The sequence below is a fragment of the Phalangium opilio genome, unplaced genomic scaffold (genome assembly GCF_054372755.1).
Source record: "Phalangium opilio isolate 3A_F unplaced genomic scaffold, DU_Popi_V2 ptg000209l_1, whole genome shotgun sequence".
Classification (NCBI taxonomy): Eukaryota; Metazoa; Arthropoda; class Arachnida; order Opiliones; family Phalangiidae; genus Phalangium; species Phalangium opilio.
The window spans coordinates 19,149,801-19,172,332 of NW_028324217.1; the positions used below are offsets into that span (position 1 = coordinate 19,149,801).

At 37.1% G+C, this 22,532-nt stretch overlaps 2 protein-coding genes across 2 annotated transcripts; both read left to right on the top strand.

Annotated features, from left to right (window-relative positions):
- The first annotated feature begins 376 nt into the window (after positions 1–376).
- LOC149621079 (uncharacterized) lies at positions 377–2,582 on the top strand. The gene is made up of 3 exons (XM_089855900.1): positions 377–472; positions 1,045–1,180; positions 1,239–2,582. The coding sequence occupies exons 1-3, from the start codon at positions 388–390 to the stop codon at positions 1,444–1,446; spliced, it is 429 nt and encodes a 142-aa protein (XP_089712026.1). The 5' UTR covers positions 377–387; the 3' UTR covers positions 1,447–2,582.
- A 13,415-nt stretch (positions 2,583–15,997) lies between these two features.
- LOC149621080 (uncharacterized) lies at positions 15,998–19,785 on the top strand. The gene is made up of 9 exons (XM_089855876.1): positions 15,998–16,530; positions 16,595–16,643; positions 16,745–16,812; positions 18,163–18,235; positions 18,318–18,482; positions 18,548–18,716; positions 18,795–19,009; positions 19,069–19,382; positions 19,439–19,785. Exons 1-9 carry the CDS (start codon positions 16,478–16,480, stop codon positions 19,638–19,640), a joined length of 1,308 nt encoding a protein of 435 aa, XP_089712002.1. The 5' UTR covers positions 15,998–16,477; the 3' UTR covers positions 19,641–19,785.
- Positions 19,786–22,532: the final 2,747 nt, after the last annotated feature.

Consider the following 22,532-nt stretch of genomic DNA (forward strand, 5'->3'; position numbering starts at 1 on the left):
TAAAATGTTTTGGGGGAATGGAATTGTGCCCGAAAACCCGAGATAAGTAAATTTTTGAAATTGATTACCTGTAAAATAAGTTATTTCAACGGAAAACGGTAATGGAACGTTGTTTTTTCTTAAGCATGCCTTTAAGTTTCAATTAAAAGAAAAATTAATATCTGATCCTTCAGTCAAGTGATAAACTCAGTCAAGTGATAACCTCAGTCTTATCGATACTTTTTAGGTCTTGATTCGAATCAAGACATTTTTGATTAATACTTGATAGGGAATTCATTGAGTTTCGTTCTTGTATTCATTCAGGTGCTGATTTTATTAGTGTTAACCTTGGGACTTCGGTCAGTTTTACTCGTCATTCACTCCATCGTAACTAACAAATACAAATCGATGCCCACTAAGAAAGTTGTCAAGAAAATGGCCCAAGAAACCCTGGAAAATGTCTGGGAGAACGCGTCACTCTTGTGCGCCGAACGTAAGCATTTACGTCATCCCTAATATTTAAAACTAATTGAACTTCGTATAGAAGAGACAATTATCTTACAAAAGATGACCGGCGTTTTATTCATACATAAGCGGATAGTATAATTATGTTTTATAGCCATTCCTTCTGTTCTGCCGCACATTACTTGTCGTCTCCTCGCTTCGTCGTGGCTTATCGGAGTGACTTTCATTCTGTTCTTCTTGGGTTGTTACTTGCGCACGGACTTTTCGACGGAAAGCTACAACTGCATTGACTCTCTCTCGGACTTGATGAAATCGGGAATTGAGTCGGCATTTTTACTACAAAATGATTTCATATAAATTAAGAACTGGGTGAATATTCTTCTTCGTGTTATGTTCTTTATTATTTTGATATCATTGGTTTGTATCAGGCGGCCGGAGATCCAGTTGTTATGAAATGGCTAGATGCACACAAGAAGAAAATTCCGCAAGATACTTATTCATTTCGATTTACATTTTCTGATTTTTTCATTCCAATTTTTTCTGGGAAGAAAGCTCTGATCGTAAACAAAGACTTTCTGTTTTTGAAATTTAAACATTTAGTGGATAGGTCGAAAGAGTTCATCGTAAAAAACGGAGGATTTTACTTTTCGCAACAAGCTCTTAAACTCGAATACAATCACATAGTTTTCAACACCTCATGGATCAAAAGCACACCACAATTGAACGCCCAACTGGTGTAAGTAAGAATTTTATGAAAACCGAATATTAGCCTTAACGCCTGTTTTATTTTACAGAGTAGAACCGATGTTCGAAAAGCAAGTTTTCAAGTATCAGAAACTTGCGACAGAATACACTATTGATCAATTAACTTGGAAGAGACCATTGAAAAGCACTGAAGCCTTGGACCTGAGTAGCGTTAGTGTTCCTTTCTACCTTCTTCTCATGCTGTTGTCAGGAGCAGTGGCCGTTGTCATTACCGAAATAATCTTTAACCAGGGATAAACAAAGCTTTGGCAGAAATGATGTTGTGCTCAAAAACAGACATTCGTTAACCTCTCTCATTTAGTGACATAATTTTTGTTTGCAAAATGTTACTTATGGTTATTTATCGGTTAATTCTGGCATATTCATGTAGGCAAAAATTGTACTATGGATAAAATCGCTACAACTATAGTTTAGGTAACATTTTCCCAGCTCACGAATTTTGTACAATCATTATTTTCAATTGTATTAAGTGTAAAACCTGTTACTAAACGTAAATTCGAAGCTTTGTCCGATTTTTGAACATAATATTTAACGTATAACTATTTTGACACTACCCCTTTAAGCATGGTTTTCACTTGGCGTAAATCACGACTTTTCGCCCGACGTCAAGTGACAACCGAAAAAAAAACATAGTTACGCTGGACAGAAATTACGTTGAGTGTGGCGATATTAGCTTTCTATTTTTTCGGCCGCGTTCAACGTTAACGCTCTACGCGAGCCAATCAGCAATAAGCTAGAGTCGTGACGTCATATTCGACCACGCGTGTTCGGAAGAGGCCGTCCGCGGTCCGCCATCTTTTTATTTATTTCGATCCTAATAGAGTCAGTTACTAATACAAATCCCTGAGAATTCCGAAGTTCAACGTTGAAAGGTTTATTGAAGAGGTTAGGATCAATACATATCTGTATGATATTAGAAACAAAGATTGCAAAAAAGAAAGACAATAGATGAGCCGCAATTAGTGCAGTGTTCAGTTTATCTGTTAAGCCTTGGTTCCTTTATTTGCGGGAACTACGCTAAGTGAAAACTCTATAACGCTGGGCGACAACGTAAAAAGCAAATCTGACGTTTGACGTCCAGCTGCAAAGTAGTTTTTTTCGGTCAAGTGAAAACCATACTTTATGGAACAAGAAAAAAATATTGTGTACAATAACTATTTTGACACTACCCCTTTATTGAACGTAAATATTTACAGTGTAATATAACTATTTTGGCACTAACCCTTTATTAAACATAAATATTTACAAAGTAATATAACAATTTTGGCACTAACCCTTTAATAAACATAAATCTTTATTGTGAACTATAACTATTTTGACACTAACCCTTTAATGAACATATAACAAAATTGTAAATCCACTTTTAAATATATGTTCACAAAGCGTCCTTAAAAATCTAAAATATAACTAGAAATACTCTAATATTACTAGTAAAATTAAAAGTAACCTTACCTCAACCTTCTAGTTAAAAATAGGCCTTGAATATTCTAAAGTCTAAAATTCGAGAAAAATATATTGCTCGTAAAAACACACAACTAAACTTTAATCCAATAATTATTAAGAAGGGGAAAATACAGTGTGGAAGAGATCAGAGCAACACCTACCTTTGTGGAAAACCCCCAAAACCCCTGACGGACTACTTCACTGCAGTACATTTTCGAGCTCGTATACAGGGTGTGACATGTGTCATTGGGTTCACGGGTAGTTGAGCGGTTTTCAAAAGAGCGATTTGGAATAAAGCGGTTCCTAAAACAGCGGTTTGCAAAACCGCGTACAAGCAAAACCGCGGTTGCTGTTTCCGCGTTTCTCAATACAGCGCTGTTTCCCAAAACAGCGGTTGCTGTTTCCGCCCAAACTGTGATTGATGGGGAGGGAAATATCTATTATATTAAACATATAGGACAAAGAACAATATTATGCAAAAAGGAGTAATGTTGTATCGGAAGTAAATATAAAATATAATTTTTTGGAAAAAGCATATTACTTTGGGAAGTTAATGAAGATAAACAACAATATTTTGGAAAAGGCGTACTTTCGTACGCTCAAGATATAAACGCTGTATTCAAAATGCGCTAAAACGAGAAATGGCTATAATGGCAAACGCGTTTATGAAAAAGCCGTTTTGGACAATGCTGTTTTGATAACACGCCCAATCGATAACATACCGTGTCATTGTATGCAAATGAGAACGTGCAACAAGTATCATAGTGAATATCGTTTAATGATACGCACTTTGAAACGTTAAAGACCTACGATTAAGCTTAGGAACTAAAGCATCACACTACAAATTAAAGGGCTGTTTGGTAAACCCATCAGCGTAAATGTTCGATGTGCCTACCGTCGTGGTGTAGGCACTCTTCAAGACGATTGTCCATGCCTTGTATTACGTTTTCTAGCATTTGAGGAGTGATTCGTTCAATTGCGCTTCGAATTCTGGCCGTCAAGTCGTCTACATTTAAAGGTTCTGTTGCAAACACCTTCCCCTTAACATATCCCCATAAGAAGAAATCAAGTGCTATTAGGTCAGGGGATCTTGCTGGCCACGGAATTGGTCCCCCTCTACCGATCCAACGGTTTGGAAAGTGTTCAGTTAGCCATTGGCGAACATTGACCGCCCAATGTGGTGGCGCACCATCCTGCTGGAACCACAGGTCCCGCATCACTGCTAATGGTAATGCGTCTATCGCATCACTAAACTCGTGGCTTTGGCCTACTTAGATAAGGAATCCATACGAGGTTACGAAGGTCAGAATTTTCCGCGGCACTGAGAATTCGGCACATTATTCAATCAAACGTACGCGTCGTTACTAGCAGCTTAGTTCGTATAAACGTTGTAAGTCCTGTGTCGTAGACGAATGGCAGCCTACTCCAACCGAGAAAAATTGGACATGACGTTTATTTTGGGTGAATGTCGCGGTAACGTTCAACAAGCGGCATTGCTTTATGCCGAACGCTTCCCAAACCGACGAAGGCCGGTTCGAAGAACCTTCACGAACATTAGAGACAACATACGAGATTTCAGGAGTTTCGTCGTGCAAGACCGTCAACGTAGAAGAGACCGTATAATTGGTAATCATGATAGGGAAGTCGACATTCTAGCACGTTTTGAAGCCAATCCTCATACTAGTAGTAGAGCGGTCGGAGAAGAGGTTGGTCTAAGCATGAACGAAATAGTGAACAATCCAGGACTTAACAGCCGTACCTTTGCACGTACAAACCGAGACATCCACTAGTTGTAACAAGAAGGGGGTGGGAAGATAGGCGGAGGGGATGGAAGTTTGAGAGAGAAAAATAAATTGGGGACAAATTAAGCTGTAATTTCCGGTTTTGCTAACGCCATCTGCGGGTGAATAAATAAAGTATAATACTTGAAATTTTTAAATCTAATGGCGTAACGGTTCAATTTTCTTCAAATTATTGGAATTTGGTCGTAAAATTGTGAAGAATAAGGACTGTGTGTTTCCAAACTGTATCAGTGAGAGCCGGTTTTTACAGCTTACCTCATAGCTCCCTGTTTACATAAAACGCATTCTCTATTTCGTGTATGCCGCTTTCGATAGCCACCCTCTCACGTGACCTTTAATTTTGTCCCTAAAATGACGTAGTTCAGCTGGCGCGAATTTGTCTCAACAGGGGGAAATAGTAGTTGCTTGTTACACATAGTGGACGGGTTTTTTCATTAAAGGCATGTCCTGGATTGTTCACTATTTCGTTCATGGTCTAAGCCATTCAACCGTTCTTGCCATTTTACATCGGCATCACTACCGGCCCTATCATATCCACCTCCATCAAGCCTTAACGGACGATGACTATCTAAGACGTCAAGACTTCTGTCTTACCATGCGCGAGCGGGACCTGTGGTTCCAGCAGGATGGTGCGCCACCACATTGGGCGGTAAATGTTCGCCAATGGCTAACAGAGCACTTTCCGAACCGTTGGATCGGTAGAGGTGGACCAATTCCGTGGCCAGCAAGATCCCCTGACCTAACCTCACTTGATTTCGTCTTATGGGGATATTTTAAGGGGAAGGTGTTTGCAACAGAACCTTTAAATGTAGACGACTTGAAGGCCAGAATTCAAAGCGCAATTGAACGAATAACTCCTCAAATGCTAGAAAACGTAATACAAGGCATGGAAATCGTCTTGAAGAGTGCCTACACCACCACGGTAGTCACATCGAACATTTACCCTAATGGGTTTACCAAACAGCCCTTTAATTTGTAGTGTGATGCCTTATCTCCTAAGCTTAATCGTAGGTCTTTAACGTTTCAAAGTGCGTATCATTAAACGATATTCACTATGATACTTGTTGCACGTTCTCATTTGCATACAATGACACATGTCACACCCTGTTAGTGGTCGGCATTTGGATAGAATAATATCTGTTTGTTTTATCTTTATTCATAATTTGAGATTATCCACGGGAAGTCTATGATTAATGCAATGTAATCACGAAAAATTATCTGATTATTATTCATGAATAACTGATTAACCAAAATTCTGTGGATTATCTTGTCCAAACGCCGACCACTACACCCTGTATACGAGCTCGAAAATGTACTGCAGTGAAGTAGTCCGTCATAGGTTTTGGGGGTTTTCCACAAAGGTAGGTGTTGCTCTGATCTCTCCCACACTGTATATACTATAATAACATATGCTTCTGTCAAGTTCTTAGGAAATAAGAGGGAGCGGCGGGCTCGAGACTAGCGCCATGCTTTCACAAATACCCAAGAAAGTCCATCGATGACTGGCCGAAATTAACAAAGAAATCTTGAATTCAATATAAAAGGTCACCTTTTGAATTTTATAATTCCAATTTTCTCCACCGATGTAATCAATATTCAATGAAGCTCAATACTTATCTGCGAGTTTTTGTTAAATTGTGTTAGTTTGCTTTTAAGTTTAAACTAAAATTTGATTCAATTATTCCAGTTATCATGAAGGCTCAGTGTAAGTTAAAGCCAAATTAACACACCACAATTAACAGAATTAAACTCTATTAAGGACGTTCGTTCAAGTCATCAAAGTATTTTTTTCAGTCCAGAACACTGATATTAACGTAACGTTGCAAAATAGCTCCCCACAATTAAGAACAAAGTGTGAAAAATAAGAAGAAACAATTTAAGAATAGAAATTTTTCTGATTAAGAAATTTTAAGTGCATATTAAGCTATAAACACCTAGACGAAATTATTTCTTCTTGAATATTTAAAAATTTTAAATTTTGTGACTTCATTGGCTTAGTCATTTAAGGAGGGAGGAAAAAGTGGGCGTGGCACCTTCCTCCTCCCAGTACAAAGTTTCCCTTAAAACACATTATACTTCAATTACTCAGCGTGTGTTACCATGCGTCAATGTAAAATTTATTGGACCTAATCTAATTTCTCTGTGCAGGTCCGGATTAAAGGGGGGGGCAAGGGGGCACTGGCTTCTTGGGGGCGCATTTAGTTAAACTATTCCTCCTCAGAAACATTTGATGTTCTATTTTCCGGCTTAAGGGGCGCAATTTTTCACCCGGGGGCCGAGAACTATCTCGGCCCCCGGGTGCAAAATTGCTTAATCTGGTCCTGTCTCTGTGGCAGATTCATCCAGACAATAGAATTTGAAAATTTTCACCAGCTATAGTGCAGGACTAGTCTCCGGACCCATTTCATCCTATTAAGAAATTTAATGTTGAAATCGCACTTTTCAAACCAATGTGATTAAAGAATAGTATGTTTATAGAATAAATATTTTTTCTGTGTGACCAGGGATAGATTTAATTTTAGAAGTTCTAAAATTAAGTCTATCCCTGGTGTGACTAATGAACCATTTTTAATTAAACCGAAACCAAAACTTAAATAAGACAATGAAATACCATGATTCAAAAAACATCATTGAATATCTCAAACTATTCACGAAACATTCTCTATTTGACAGATACTATTATAATCATTTTAACCGATAGATAATACTTCTAACTTATAATAATGCTCTACTGGTACCCGACAACCATTTTTCTGCTAAGTTCGTTTACCGGGGTATACCAGAAAACAATTTGGGTACACTCCTCCTCTCGGATACCCGACAAGAAAAGTGTTCATTACGAAAACCCGGTAAGAAATTCAAAATTCACTACACGCTCACCCAAAGAAAATAAATATTTGAAATTTTGAGAATAACTTCGTTCAATTGAACAATTTCATAAATAATTGTAGTCATACGGTAGGGGCCAACTATTGTGTTAATCAAGCACTGACGAAATCTATAAATGGGTTTAATTGGTTTTGTGCTGAAATAACCAGACGGAATCGCATCAATACCTTTAACTATTTTAACAGAAAAAGAAGAATTAAATTAGCAACGTCCAGAACGTTTCCTATAGAACCTTAAATTGAAGCTTGCGAACAAAGTAAATTTTGGTTTCTGATATTGAATTTTCTTCACGAAGTTTCGAAAGAAATGCTTAAGGGATTATTGAATAAAAGCTAGTCCATTATTTGCCATGAACTTAGCATAATTTCTTTAACTTGCCCCATAATACTCTTAGTTTAAGAAAGTAGAGAGTGCACCATGGTCAACAGAAAGCGCAGTTCACGTGGTGCGTAAAGACGCGATAGCCAATGTCCGTATGGGGTAATCGCGCGTTACAACTCCAGAAACACTCGAATAAAAAATTTAAATGAAAGGCCAGTTATCAAATTCTCTTAAGTAATTCTGTAATATTTTTATTGCTTATAGATTTGAGAAACTTCCAAGTAAGAGGCTGGTTTTTTGACATAACCTTAATGAATAGACCTTGAATATTTATAAAATTCATATGCAACTTATCAATTGAAAAGCTTCAATTGCGGCCAATAATAATAAACTAGCTAAAACCCTTAATTGTTTTTATAATACTGACAGCTTACAAGGTATAAGCCTTTATCTACCTTCTTCATTTGTTGTTTATGGGGGTGGGGTTGGGTGTTCGACGTCTTACGAGAGAGGTGAAGATGCAAGACAAACACCAACCTCTTTTCACTTAAGATTCAACCTCGCTAACGCTAGACAAGATGTTAGAATGCAGTCAGTTGTGGCGAGTTAAGGCCTTTTAACGGGAACGAGGGGCTTATAAAATTTCTGAATCAAAGTGACCGCGTTTGATGGTATGTGTCAAATAAAGGTTCTTTCAGACGATCCAACTTTTTGACTCAGCTCGATGGGTCCAACTTTTGAAGGGAAAAGTGAAATAAATCCTTCCTATTCACACGACTAAACTTTTACCGCCAAATGGAACTTTTTAAGCGCCACCTACCTTGGCACCTTCAAAATAACCCGCGAAAAAGGCTTTCTTTGTAATTCATTTTGATTGGCTGGAGAAATGAACTTAAAAAGTTGAGTCAGCAAAAATTGGATCCAAAGTTTTGTAATAAATGCTGAAAAGATGATTAAATAAACGCAACTCTATTATTTTTCTGCATGCCGTTTTATCTATTATTTCGAAAACCATTACCTTAAGCAGAAGTCCATTAAAATAGCCTAGGAAGTAACCAAAAGCGGGGTTTGGGACTCCCCTCTCTTGTGTAGCAATACTGAAGAAGGCCGACACATTCGCCACCTCGCGATAACGTTTCTCAGATCTCTGGTTTAGGCGCGACTCGAACGCCAAAATTTGCCCTATTGAGAGAGAAACAGCTATTGGCTGAAAATGAACGCTGGATCTCTAAAGGGACCGGAAAACACCCCCTTCCACTGTAAAACCGAGCCCTCTCTAGCATTGCATCAGGGGAGGAGATGGGGGCTGTGAATTTGGGAACAGTCAAGGTCATTCGGTTTTATATTATTATTCATAAACCTATACGGGATTTACGAGAGGTACTTCTGTGGGTGCTGCCATAACCTGTCGGCGGCCTTTAGTTAGTGGCTGATATTCCCTGTCGTCGAACGCGCTCCGTAGCCTTGGCAGAACAACTCTCCAAAAAGGGGGCGGTAACCTCGTAAGTCCCGTATTGAAAAAAAAAATTTAACGACCGTGGCCGTTTCTCTTTTTATTTTTTGATAAAGCAAACGTGCTATATAGAGATATCTACCCATTTCCGGTCCCTTTAGAGATCCAGCGTTCATGGCCTGAAGAAGTCACGCCCCGCTCACGTGAAGAATTATCTCCAAGAGAGGAGCTCGAGATTTCCAACCGCCCATCCGTGAAGTTAAAAGGAGTTCTCACACCAGCAGAGACGTACACCATACCAGCTATTGTAATTGTTTACTTCCTAGGCTAAATTAATTGACTTCTGCCTCAAGCTAAACAAAAATTTACTGAACAACCAACCAAACGTAATGGTCTTTATAAAATGAGGTTAACTATAGCAGAAGTTAATGACTTCTTATCCTGGGAAGTATTGGACACTAAGGCTTTATATAGTATCCATCCCTGCAAGTCAAAATTGCCCATGGCAATCGTAAAAGAGGGTCGAAAGTTTCCTCCCCACTAGGAAAACTATCTAATCTACTGAAAAAAATCCCACGCTGAGAGGCTGTGGCACTCAAACTGTGGGGCGTGATCAAAACTTCTACAGCGCCAATCGTTGAAAAGCCGTCTGTCTAGAACTCCATGAAAATCCATTACAATCCGTGGGCCTAGGACCCCACACTAGTTTGACCGGAATTTCTAGCAAACTCTATTAACAGCTGTTCTTGTCACCGTTTCTGATTCGTTACCTCAAACCACAGGACAAACCTTAAAGTTTCGTTACTTTCCCGCTACCGGCGCGCAAATAAGCCTGCCAATGAGAGAAGCACCGTAGGTGGCGTGGTGATCGGACCTAATAAGAAGTCGGCTAACAGAGACGGTTCGGGATATGGTTAGAGTCCAATACTTCCCAGGATAAGAAGTCATACTTCTGACTTTAGTAGAATTCAACCTCAGAAAGGGTAAATAGTCTCGTAGGAAACCGATTTTTAACCTTTGAACTTTTGGGCGTCCAACTCTTCTAACGTTAGTTAGCAAAAATATTGATCACATAATAGAGTTGCGTTTATTTTATCATCTTTTCAGCACTTATTACAAAACATTGCGGAGAAAATTCGATATCAGAAACCAAAACTCATTTCGTTCGCGTGCTTCAATTTAGGGTTCTAGGAAACATTCTGAACGTTTCTAATTTAAATCTATACTTAATTAAGTCGCCGCTAAAGAATAGGTATAAAACTCTATTTTAATCTGTATTATTGCATCAAGCTTCATAATTTATTTATATTGCTCCATTATACGGCATGAATTTATTCATCAACATGAATATATATGTGTATCATTAGCCTTTCTATGATGTTATTCAGGGATGGAGGTGCCTTTCTATAACATAAACTTTTAACGTCATCGCGGTATAGCCAATCAAAATCGAGATACTTGGAAGTTTGAACAGCAGACGACCAGTTTCACAAAATTGTTCGAGGGATACAATTCCCAGTAAGGTTTACCAAACTCCGTCAATTGAATAGTAAAAATGATCGCCGATACTTTAATAAATATCTCAACACGATGTCCGAAGGTGATGTTGATCTTTTAAAGGAAATTTTGTTAAGTGCGCGCAATTTTTTTCCTAATCTAAAAGTGAAAACTGTGTGTAAAGTGCTAAGAAAATGAAACGGTTGAAAATTAAGTACAGTACCAACATCTGAAATCTTGAGAATTGATGGGGTTTTTTCTGCTGTTGGAGGTAAAATTAACGCTGTACTTGATCAATTTACAAGCATAATTAGTCTTTCGCGTGACAAGAGCATAGCTTTAGTTTTAAAAACAAACCGCCGGAAATTCTCTGACGTCAGACAAACTTAGCCCCTCCCATCCCTGAATATGTTGTTTAACTAGTCAATGCATATATATATATTCGTGTTAAATGAAAAAATTCATGACTATAATTATGTCTCCACTATAAAGTTTTATAAAACAGAGATTGGTTAACAGAACGCGCAATTCACGGGGTGCGTAAAGACGGGTTACCCAATGTCCGTATGGGGTAATTGAGCTTTACAACTCCAGAAACACCCGATTAAAAATGTGTAATGAAAGGTTAGTACAAAATTTTCTTTCTGTTCAATTGTTATCGCTTATTTTTGAGAAACTCCCTAGTTGCAGGCTGGTTAGGTATTCCGTCTAACTTTTAGTACTCTTTTCGTACCGAAGAATAACTTTCGGCCAAGTTTTACTTCTCGGATACAGGTACCCCCTCTCGATACTGACAAGAAAATTATTCGTGACCCGAACCCGGTTCCAAATCCGAAAAATATCTAAAAATTAATTATTTAAAATTCAAGAATAATTTGAATTTATTTGAATCATTTCACAATTCATTAATGTCATATGGCTCTTGGTTAGGGAATGTTGTTCCATAACGCCTATAGTGCCTATGGGACCCCGAGGGTGTTAATCAGGCACTGCTAAAAGCTATAAATGGGTTTCATTGGTTTTGGACTGAAATACCCAGACGCAATTTGTAAAAAACTACCAGATAAATTACCGATGAATTACCGGTAGCTAGGTGTGGTAGGAACTTAATGTAACCCAGCCGTTGGCCATCTCGAATATTACCTTAGCGAGTTAGGACAAGAATACTACTCTAGCTACAAAACTAGTACGCCCTCCCCACCCCAACCACACCCACATAATACGGACATTAAATAATAACTCGACTAATTTTAATCATTTCAAAACTCATTACACTAATATTGCTCCTGACTTGGGGCCAACGGACCGCCAACCATGATGTTTATCCGGCAATACTGAAAGCTATAAGTGAGCTTCCTGGGTTTTGGGCTGAGTAGTGGTCGGCATTTGGATAGAATAATATCTGTTTGTTTTATCTTTATTCATAATTTGAAATTATCCACGGGAAGTCTATGATTAATGCAATGTAATCACGAATAATTATCTGATTATTATTCATGAATAACTGATTAACCAAAATTCTGTGGATTATCTTGTCCAAACGCCGACCACTAGGGCTGAGAGACCCAGACGAAAAAGTTTCATCGGTAAATTTTAACTAATTTAAAGGCCGACTTCCAAAGAAAAGGGTACTTACGAACTGAAAACCGAGCATCGAGACTAACAATGGGGCGACCGTGCTGATTTTCGAGTTCGTGCTGAGACCAAATTTTGAAGCGTTCTAACTAACTGAAAACCTTGCAAGGAGGGTTCTAGCGAACTGAAGATAATCAATATTGAGAGACCCTCGATGTTTATCTTCAGTTCGCTAGAACCCTTTTCGTTGGAAGTCGGCCTTTAAAAGAAAAGTATAGATTTAAATTAGAAACGGTCAGAATGTTTCCTAGAACCCTAAATTGAAGCACGCGAACGAAATGAGTTTTGGTTTCTGATATCGAATTTTCTCCGCAAAGTTTTGTAATAAATGCTGAAAAGATGATTAAATAAACGCAACTCTATTATTTATCTGCATGCCGTTTTATCTATTATTTCGAAAACCATTACCTTAAGCAGAAGTCCATTAAAATAGCCTAGGAAGTAACCAAAAGCGGGGTTTGGGACTCCCCTCTCTTGTGTAGCAATACTGAAGAAGGCCGACACATTCGCCACCTCGCGATAACGTTTCTCAGATCTCTGGTTTAGGCGCGACTCGAACGCCAAAATTTGCCCTATTGAGAGAGAAACAGCTATTGGCTGAAAATGAACGCTGGATCTCTAAAGGGACCGGAAAACACCCCCTTCCACTGTAAAACCGAGCCCTCTCTAGCATAGCATCAGGGGAAGAGATGGGGCTGTGAATTTGGGAACATCAAGGTCATTCGGTTTTATATTATTATTCATAAACCTATTGAAAAAAAAGATTTAACGACCGTGACCGTTTCTCTTAATTTTATTTTTTTTAAAGCAAACGTGCTATATAGAGATATCTACCCATTTCCGGTCCCTTTAGAGATCCAGCGCTCATGGCCTGAAGAAGTCACGCCCCGCTCACGTGAAGAATTATCTCCAAGAGAGGAGCTCGAGATTTCCAACCGCCCATCCGTGAAGTTAAAAGGAGTTCTCACACCAGCAGAGACGTACACCATACCAGCTATTGTAATTGTTTACTTCCTAGGCTAATTTAATTGACTTCTGCCTTAAGCTAAACAAAAATTTACTGAACAACCAACCAAACGTAATGGTCTTTATAAAATGAGGTTAACTATACTATAGTAGAATTCAACCTCAGAAAGGGTAAATAGTCTCGTAGGAAACCGATTTTTAACCTTGAACTTTTGGGCGTCCAACCCTTCTAATGTTAGTTAGCAAAATTATTGATCACATTCTCCGGGATTGAGTCGCCGCTAAATAATAGGTATAAAACTCTATTTTAATCTGTATTATTGCATCAAGCTTCATAATTTATTTATATTGCTCCATTATATGGCATGAATTTATTCATAAACATGAATGTGTACCATTAGCCTTTCTATCATGTTATTCAGGGATGGGAGGTACCTTTCTATAACATAAACTTTTAACGTCATAGCGGTATAGCCAATCAAAATCGAGACGCTTGGAAGTTTGAACAGCAGACGACCAGTTTCACAAAATTGTTTGAGGGATACAATTCCCAGTAAGGTTTACCAAACTCCGTCAATTGAATAGTAAAAATGATCGCCGATACTTTAATAAATATCTCAACACGATGACCGAAGGTGATGTTGATCTTTTAAAGGAAATTTTGTTAAGTGCGCGCAATTGTTTTCCTAATCTAAAAGTGAAAACTGTGTGTAAAGTGCTAAGCCTTGGCCATAAAGAAAATGAAAGGGTTGAAAATTAAGTACAGTACCAACATCTGAAATCTTGAGAATTGATGGGGTTTTTTCTGCTGTTGGAGGTAAAATTAACGCTGTACTTGATCAATTTACAAGCATAATTATTCTTTCGCGTGACAAGAGCATAGCTTTAGTTTTTAAAACAAACCGCCGGAAATTCTCTGACGTCAGACAAACTTAGCCCCTCCCATCCCTGAATATGTAGTTTAACTAGTCAATGCACATATATATATTCGTGTTAAATGAATAAATTCATGACCATAATTATGTCTCCACTATAAAGTTTTATAAAACAGAGATTGATTAACAGAACGCGCAATTCACGGGGTGCGTAAAGACGGGTTACCCTATGTCCGCATGGTGTGAGCTTTACAACTCCAGAAACACCCGATTAAAAATGTGTAATGAAAGGTTAGTACAAAATTTTCTTTCTGTTCAATTGTTATCGCTTATTTTTGAGAAACTCCCAAGTTGCAGGCTGGTTAGGTATTCCGTCTAACTTTTACTACTCTTTTCGTACCGAAGAATAATTTTCGGCCAAGTTTTACTTCTCGGATACAGGTACCCCCTCTCGATACTGACAAGAAAATTATTCGTGACCCGAACCCGGTTCCAAATCCGAAAAATATCTAAAAATTAATTATTTAAAATTCAAGAATAATTTGAATTTATTTGAATCATTTCACAATTCATTAAAGTCATATTGCTCTTGGTTAGGGAATGTTGTTCCATAACGCCTATAGTGCCTATGGGACCCCGAGGGTGTTAATCAGGCACTGCTAAAAGCTATAAATGGGTTTCATTGGTTTTGGACGGAAATACCCAGACGCAATTTGTAAAAAACTATCAGATAAATTACCGGATAAATTACCTATGAACTACTGATGCTTTACCGGATAAATTACCGATGAATTACCGGATAAATTACCGATGAATTACTGGATAAATTACCGATGAGTTACCGGATAAATTACTTAAATGAATTATATCGATGATTTACCGGATAAAATATCTATAAATTGCCGGATAAATTACCTATAAATTGCCGGATAAATTAACTATATAATACCGATTAATTACCGGATAAACTACCTATATATTACCGATGAATTACCGGATAAATTATCGATGAATTACGGATAAATTACCGATGAGTTACCAGATAAATTACTTATGAATTATCGATGATTTACCGGATAAATTACCAGAAAAATTACCGGATTAATTACCTATAAAATACCAATGAAATTCCGGTAAATTAAAGATTCAAATTTTTTAAAAAATTACCTTTCTGTCGCAAATTTATGGTAATTTTTTTTTAAGTCTCTATATCGTCTAGCTATTAAAATACGTTGACTGTTGAGCACTTTATACCTTGTTCAGGTCCCTTAAAAACAACGAGAACTAATGGGAAATTGACGAAATACTGAACTCTGAAGTTAAAAGGGGTAATTTTACTTAAACATTTTTTTTTTTAACTGTGAGCGCGGAAATTTTGAAACTGTTCAGTAATTTACGGTAGTGGTCGGCGTTTGGACAAGATAATCCACAGAATTTTGGTTAATCAGTTATTCATGAATAATAATCAGATAATTTTTCGTGATTACATTGCATTAATCATAGACTTCCCGTGGATAATCTCAAATTATGAATAAAGATAAAACAAACAGATATTATTCTATCCAAATGCCGACCACTACTCAGCCCAAAACCCAGGAAGCTCACTTATAGCTTTCAGTATTGCCGGATAAACATCATGGTTGGCGGTCCGTTGGCCCCAAGTCAGGAGCAATATTAGTGTAATGAGTTTTGAAATGATTAAAATTAGTCGAGTTATTTTAATTATGCAATGCTATTATTTGCCATAACTACAATTACCTAAACTAACTTTCAGTGAAAAACCGACTTAATGGACTACTGGTGGTGTATGAGTCAAACTAAGTAGAATTCACGCAATGGGAGTTTTATAGCTATTCTTTAGCTGCGACAGGGATAGATTTAATTTTAGAAGTTGGAATGAAGAACAGAGTAATGTGGGCGTGCGTCAAAGTCCCGGACCCCCTTCCACGGGACGGAGGGGTATGAAAGAAGCTAGGCGGGTCATAGCGACAGAGGTAAAAAGGAATCACGTATTTTTCGGCGTCCCCATCAGCAACGTCATCAAAACGTAGTTTAAGTGAGCAGCCAATAAGATAATTTAAACTTTTCGTTACGTGTTTGAGGGAGGGACTCTACACTGGGCTATGAGTCGGACTGAAGTAAATACTAACCGTTCTCCATTCCTACTTCTGAAATTAAAATTATCCCTGATTAAATCAAACCCATGAATTTAAAATATGACAGATTAATAGGGTATAAAAAGCACGCAAAAGAATTACACTCGTGCTTTATTTATGTTTCAACTAGTCTCAGTCTGATACTGAAGAACTACGATAAATCTCTCATCAACACTTTCCAGCTTTTAAAGATTTTGGATTGTCCAGTCAAGCATTAGTGGGCCCAAAAAGATGGCTTTGAACGAAATTGAATTTGTTGGAAATGATCGGTATTTTAAATACAGGTAGAACTTGAATTTTCAAATAATAAACGTTATCGTTGATTGGAAATTTAATTTAAAATTAAAGGTACACCCAAGAAACAATTATTAATTGTTCGATACCTTGGTCTGAAAAGGTGAGCTTATTAAAATTCGGTGACGTTGTTGAAGCGAATCTTCAGTGTCTCGGAATTAAAACTGCTTTCTTGATGACAATTTAACTTTAATTTCTTGTCAGGATAAGACGGATTTTAAGGAACAGATGAAGTTCATGGCAGAATATTTTAATCGATTCTTCAACATGAAGTAAATTTTACACTTCCATATCAATTCGACTAATAATTGGACCGAATTAGACAGAATTTACTTAATGCCACTAAACCCGGGATAGATTTATTTTAGACTAGCTGTTACCCGCGGCCGCGCGGCGTCGCTCGGGTGTAATAAAAACTTTCATCAAAATGTAAGAATGGGTAGATTTTCCTGATGACTATAATACTTTTGTAGCACCCTAGGAGCCAAGGCACTCGGGGTTGCCCTCGGGACATTTTTTGTTACTTTTCATGCGGACATTATTCCATAAAGAAGGGTTTCTAAGTTTTTGGCCACCATTTAAAAAGATGACATCAAGTCGAACCCATAAGACCGTTCACCCCGTCTATAGGTTAAAGGAAACCAGTGTACTAAATATTTGTGAAATCGGTTGCATAGAGAATTTTTTTTACATATCTGGGCGCCATTTATTAAGATGGCGGCGGATTGGAAAAATATTTCTTAGTACGCGCCAACTACTTGTGAGTAACCTTCTTGCAAATTGTCAGCCTTCTAGGGCAAGCGGTTTGGGCTGGGGTTCGATTATCAGTCAGTCAGTCAAGACCTAAATTTATATAGATATAGAAGTAGGAATGGAGAACAGAGTAATGTGGAAATGTGGAATCGGTCCCGGACCCCTTCCCCGGGAAAGTGGGGGGGGGGGGGTATGTGTTTAGTTTTTCTTGTGTTCTTGAAGAGACATTAACGGTTCACTGTGAGTCGAGAGTTGAATACGCATTGCTAGGAAAAGGTGTAGTTTCTTTAGTAGAACCAAGTATCATGACGTATCGTCGATTTAAAATAATCTGCATTCAGCCTAAATAATGTAGTAATTCACAATTATAAAGCTTGAATAAATCATTAATTTTAACTTCTGCAATTGCTAATCTATAAAGAGCAATAATTACATATCTATATATATAGGTTTGTAGGTATTTAGTGATACTCTCGACTATGATGGGTAATGTTTTGAGATCAAATTGAATGTCGTTATTGATTTTAGAGAATTATAAAATATTCAAGAAAAAAAAGTAACTTGTGAAATATGGCAAAAACAAAAATCGATAAATACTAGGCCTAGCCTTTCAATCATTCAGATTGTTTTTTGAAAATTAAGTTAATTTTGAATTGAGTAATTGAATTTTGTTTCTAATGGGGATTTCCTAAAAAAGTCAAAACTATTCGCACACCCCCGCTAGTTGTTTTATACCGAAAGTTCATGATAACGTTTTCCCTAGTTCATACGCAACGTTAAAGAACTCTCAGAAACGAATCTCAGCTTACAGACTGCTATGAAACAATGTTAACATCCTATTATAATTCAATTTTGTCGACAACTTTTAGGCTGCATTACAAGAAGAAATATGTTGACTTCAATCAGTATTATAAAATAAACGATACGCCAAAATTTTCCGAGGTATGCAACTTTTTACTTATATTGAAACACTGATTAAAAACTGGAGTACAAATTATTAATCGCTTATATACGCCGATTTTAGACATATCAGGTTATCAATAGCAAAGAGATAAGCACATTTTTCCTCAGTCGATTGGATCATTACAATCCATCTCCGCCACTCGGAATAAAGGAGATGATTATCGTGACTAGACCTCAAGTGACAGTCGCGTCCAACTCTTGGTCCTTCTTAAATATGGACAAAGAAGTAAAATTTGTTCAATAACAATATATTTAATACCCAATTCATTGTGTTTTTCTTGGTTAATTCAGGTGGTGATTTTATTAGCGTTAACCTTGGGACTTCTGTCAATTTTGCTCGTCATTCACTCCATCGTAACAAACAAATACAAATCAGTGCCCACTAAGAAAGTAGCCAAGAAAATGACCAAAGAAACTCTGCAAAATGTCTGGGAGAATGCCTCGCTCTTGTGCGCCGAACGTAAGCAATTACTTCATCCCTAATATTTAAAATGAATTCATCGTCGTCATAAGCGAAACAGAGATTTATGTTTTGTAGCGATTCCCGCTGTTCTGCCTCACATTACTTGTCGTCTGCTCGCTTCTTCTTGGCTTATCGGAGTGACTTTCATACTGTTCTTCTTGGGTTGTTACTTGCGTACGGACTTCTCGACGGAAAGCTACAACTGCATCGACACTCTATCGGACTTGATCAAATCGGGAATTGAGCCGGCATTTATAGCAAGCGATGATTTAAAATATATTGAGGAATTGGTGAATAATCTTCTTCATGTTAAGTCCTTAATTATTCTGATATCATTGGTTTGTATCAGGCGGCCCAGGACCCAGTTGTTATGAAATGGCTAGATGCACACAAGAAGAAATTTGTTAAACATTATTTTTTATTTCGATATCCATATATTGATTTTTTCATTCCTATTTTTTCTGGAAAGACAGCTCTGATCATAAACAAAGATGAAGTGGATCTTTATTTTAAAAAGTTTGCGGATATTCATAAGACGAAAGAGTTCTTCTTAAAAAATGGAGGATTTTACTTTTCGCAACAAGTTATTAAACTCGAATACAATCACATAACTTTCAACACCTCATGGATCAAAAGCACACCACAATTGAACGCCCAACTGGTGTCAGTAAGAATTTTATCAGAAACAATTATCAGCCTTAACGCCTGTTTTTTTACAGAGTAGAACCGATGTTCGAAAAGCAAGTTTTCAAGTATCAGAAACTTGCGGCAGAATACACTATTGATCAATTAACTTGGAAGAGACCAGTTAAAAGCATGGAAGCCTTGGACCTGAGTAGCGTCAGTGTTCCTTTCTACTTTCTTCTCATGCTGTTGTCAGGAACAGTAGCCGTTATCATTACCGAAATAATCTTTAACTAACTCCCTAAACGTTCAATAATAAACAGTTAAGAACACGAAGAAATGGAATTACAATACAAGATAAAATTTTTATTTTTCTTCGAACTATTCTAAACGAACGAAATCAGTTCGTGTTAGGTCGTTTTAAATTCACTCTCTAACTATAGAGCATAATTATGCAAATAAGATTTGAAAGTAATTAATTATCATATACAACCTTCAAATTATTTTAGTAAACTTGTTAGTGGCAAAACACGGATATTCTGGTAGTTTTAAATGCCTAGGAATGTGCACAAATCCTTGAATAAACGAAGAATACCTCATTCATACATTAATATATCATTCACATGCTAAAATAGGCAATCGTGTATGGCATGCACATGCCCTCATAACTATCAGAATTTCAGAAACGCGTGCGAAGAACTTACGTTATAATTTCAAGGGGTCACCGGCTCCACCCTGTAATGATGGCTTTTGAATTGGGTACTTAATATTGTCCACGTTATATTCAAGGAGACGATTAACTGCTTACTCTGTTTTAAGAATCTCGTCCTCATTGTTAAAAATCTATATTGGTACATTTTTGTTTTGGCTCGAGATTGGGTTAGGAATATCCGAAGTATTTTCTAAAATTCATTACCTAGACTAGGTTTTGCCACATTTCCTTTTTCAGTCTCTGTTGCGTTTGATCCGACGATCATGCGTTAGGAGAGATTTCGTAAATCATAAGTAAAATAATCGCAATAAGTATGACACTTCAAATATACCCAATGCTAAATGCTTCCCTTTGGGAAGGTTTCTCCCAAGGGAAACAGAATAAAAGAGTTCTAGGAAACTATAAAACTTTATTCTCCATGGCGCCTTAAAAATGGTCGCTTCTACGACAGTATTTGACAAATGGCGGAAATGATGTTGTGCCCAGAAACATTTAGTGACATACTTTTTGTTTTTGCAAAATGTTACTTATGGTTAAAGATCGATTAATTCTGTTATATTCATGTAGGGAAAAAACTGTAATATGGATAAAATTGTTACAACTGTAGTTTGTCCCTTATTGAACATAAATATTTACAGTGTAATATAACCATTTTGGCACTAACCCTTCATTGAGCATAAATATCTATTGTGAATCATAACTATTTTGACACTACCCCTTAAATGAACATAATTATTTATAGTGTAATATATCAAAATTGTAAATCTACTTTTAAATATGTACACAAAGCGTCCTTAAAAATCTAAAATATAACTGGAATTACTCTAATATTTCTAGTAAAATTAAAAGTAACCTTAGATTATTGGGGTGGTGAAGTGGTTAGCACTTTCGCCTCGCTTCAAGGGTCCCGGGTTCGATCCCGGACTGTGGCACCGGGTTAAAAACCTGGGAACAAACCCTTCTGCGTAGAGTTTGCAAGTTCTCTCCCCACTTGTTGAAGTTTTCCTTCGCGGTCTTACCCGGTTTCTCCTTTCCATCAAAACTTTCCGAGGTTAATTGTAATAGTTAGTATAGGGCGCTGTCGGTTAGCTGTGGCATAGGGGCTAGCCACCACCCCTCTATGCATTGTAAAGGGACACACCTGTAAACAAGCCACAGGCTTAGTGTGGAAATCCCTTCGTAGACAAAGCTTAGCTTATTATTATATCTCCACTAAAGTTTTATAAAACAGAGAGTGGTTAACAGAACGCGCAGTTCACGGGGTGCGTAAAGACGCGTTACCCAATGTCAGTATGGGGTAATTGAGCGTTGCAACTCCAGAAACACCCGATTAAACATGTGTAATGAAAGGTTAGTACAAATTTTCTTATGATTCTGTTGAATTGTTATCGCTTATTTTTGAGAAACTCCCAAGTTGCAGGCTGGTTAAGTATTCCGTCTAACTTTTAATACTCTTTTCGTACCGAAGAATAATTTTCGGCCAAGTTTTACTTCTCGGATACTGGTACCCCCTCTCGATACTGACAAGAAAATTATTCGTGACCCGAACCCGGTTCCAAATCCGAAAAATATCTAAAAATGTATTATTTAAAATTTAATAATAATTTGAATTTATTTGAATCATTTCACAATTCATTAAAGTCATATTGCTCTTGGTTAGGGAATGTTGTTCCATAACGCCTAGTGCCTATGGGACCCCGAGGGTGTTAATCAGGCACTGCTTAAAGCTATGAATGGGTTTCATTGGTTTTGGACTGAAATACCCAGACGCAATTTCTAAAAAACTACCAGATAAATTACCGGATAAATTACCTATGAACTACTGATGATTTACCGGAAAAAATACCTATAAATTGCCGGATAAATTAACTATATATTACCGATTAATTACAGGATAAATTACCTATAAATAGCCGATGAATTACGGGATAAATTACCTGTATATTACCGATGAATTACCGGATAAATTACCTGTATATTACCGATGAATTACCGGATAAATTACCGATGAGTTACCGGATAAATTAACTATATATTACCGATTAGTTACCGGATAAATTACCTATAAATTGCCGATGAATTACCGGATAAATTTCCTATGAATTACTGATGATTTACCGGATAAATTTCCGATGAATTACCGGATAAATTACAGATGAATTACCTGATAAATTACCGATGAGTTACCGGATAAATTAACTATATATTACCGATTAATTACCGATGAATTACCGGATAAATTACCGATGAGTTACCGGATAAATTAACTATATATTACCGATTAATTACCGGATAAATTACCTATAAATAGCCGATGAATTACGGGATAAATTACCTGTATATTACCGATGAATTACCGGATAAATTTACTATGAATTACTGATGATTTACCGGATAAATTACCCATGAATTACCGGATAAATTACAGATGAATTACCGGATAAAATTACCGATGAGTTACCGGATAAATTAACTAT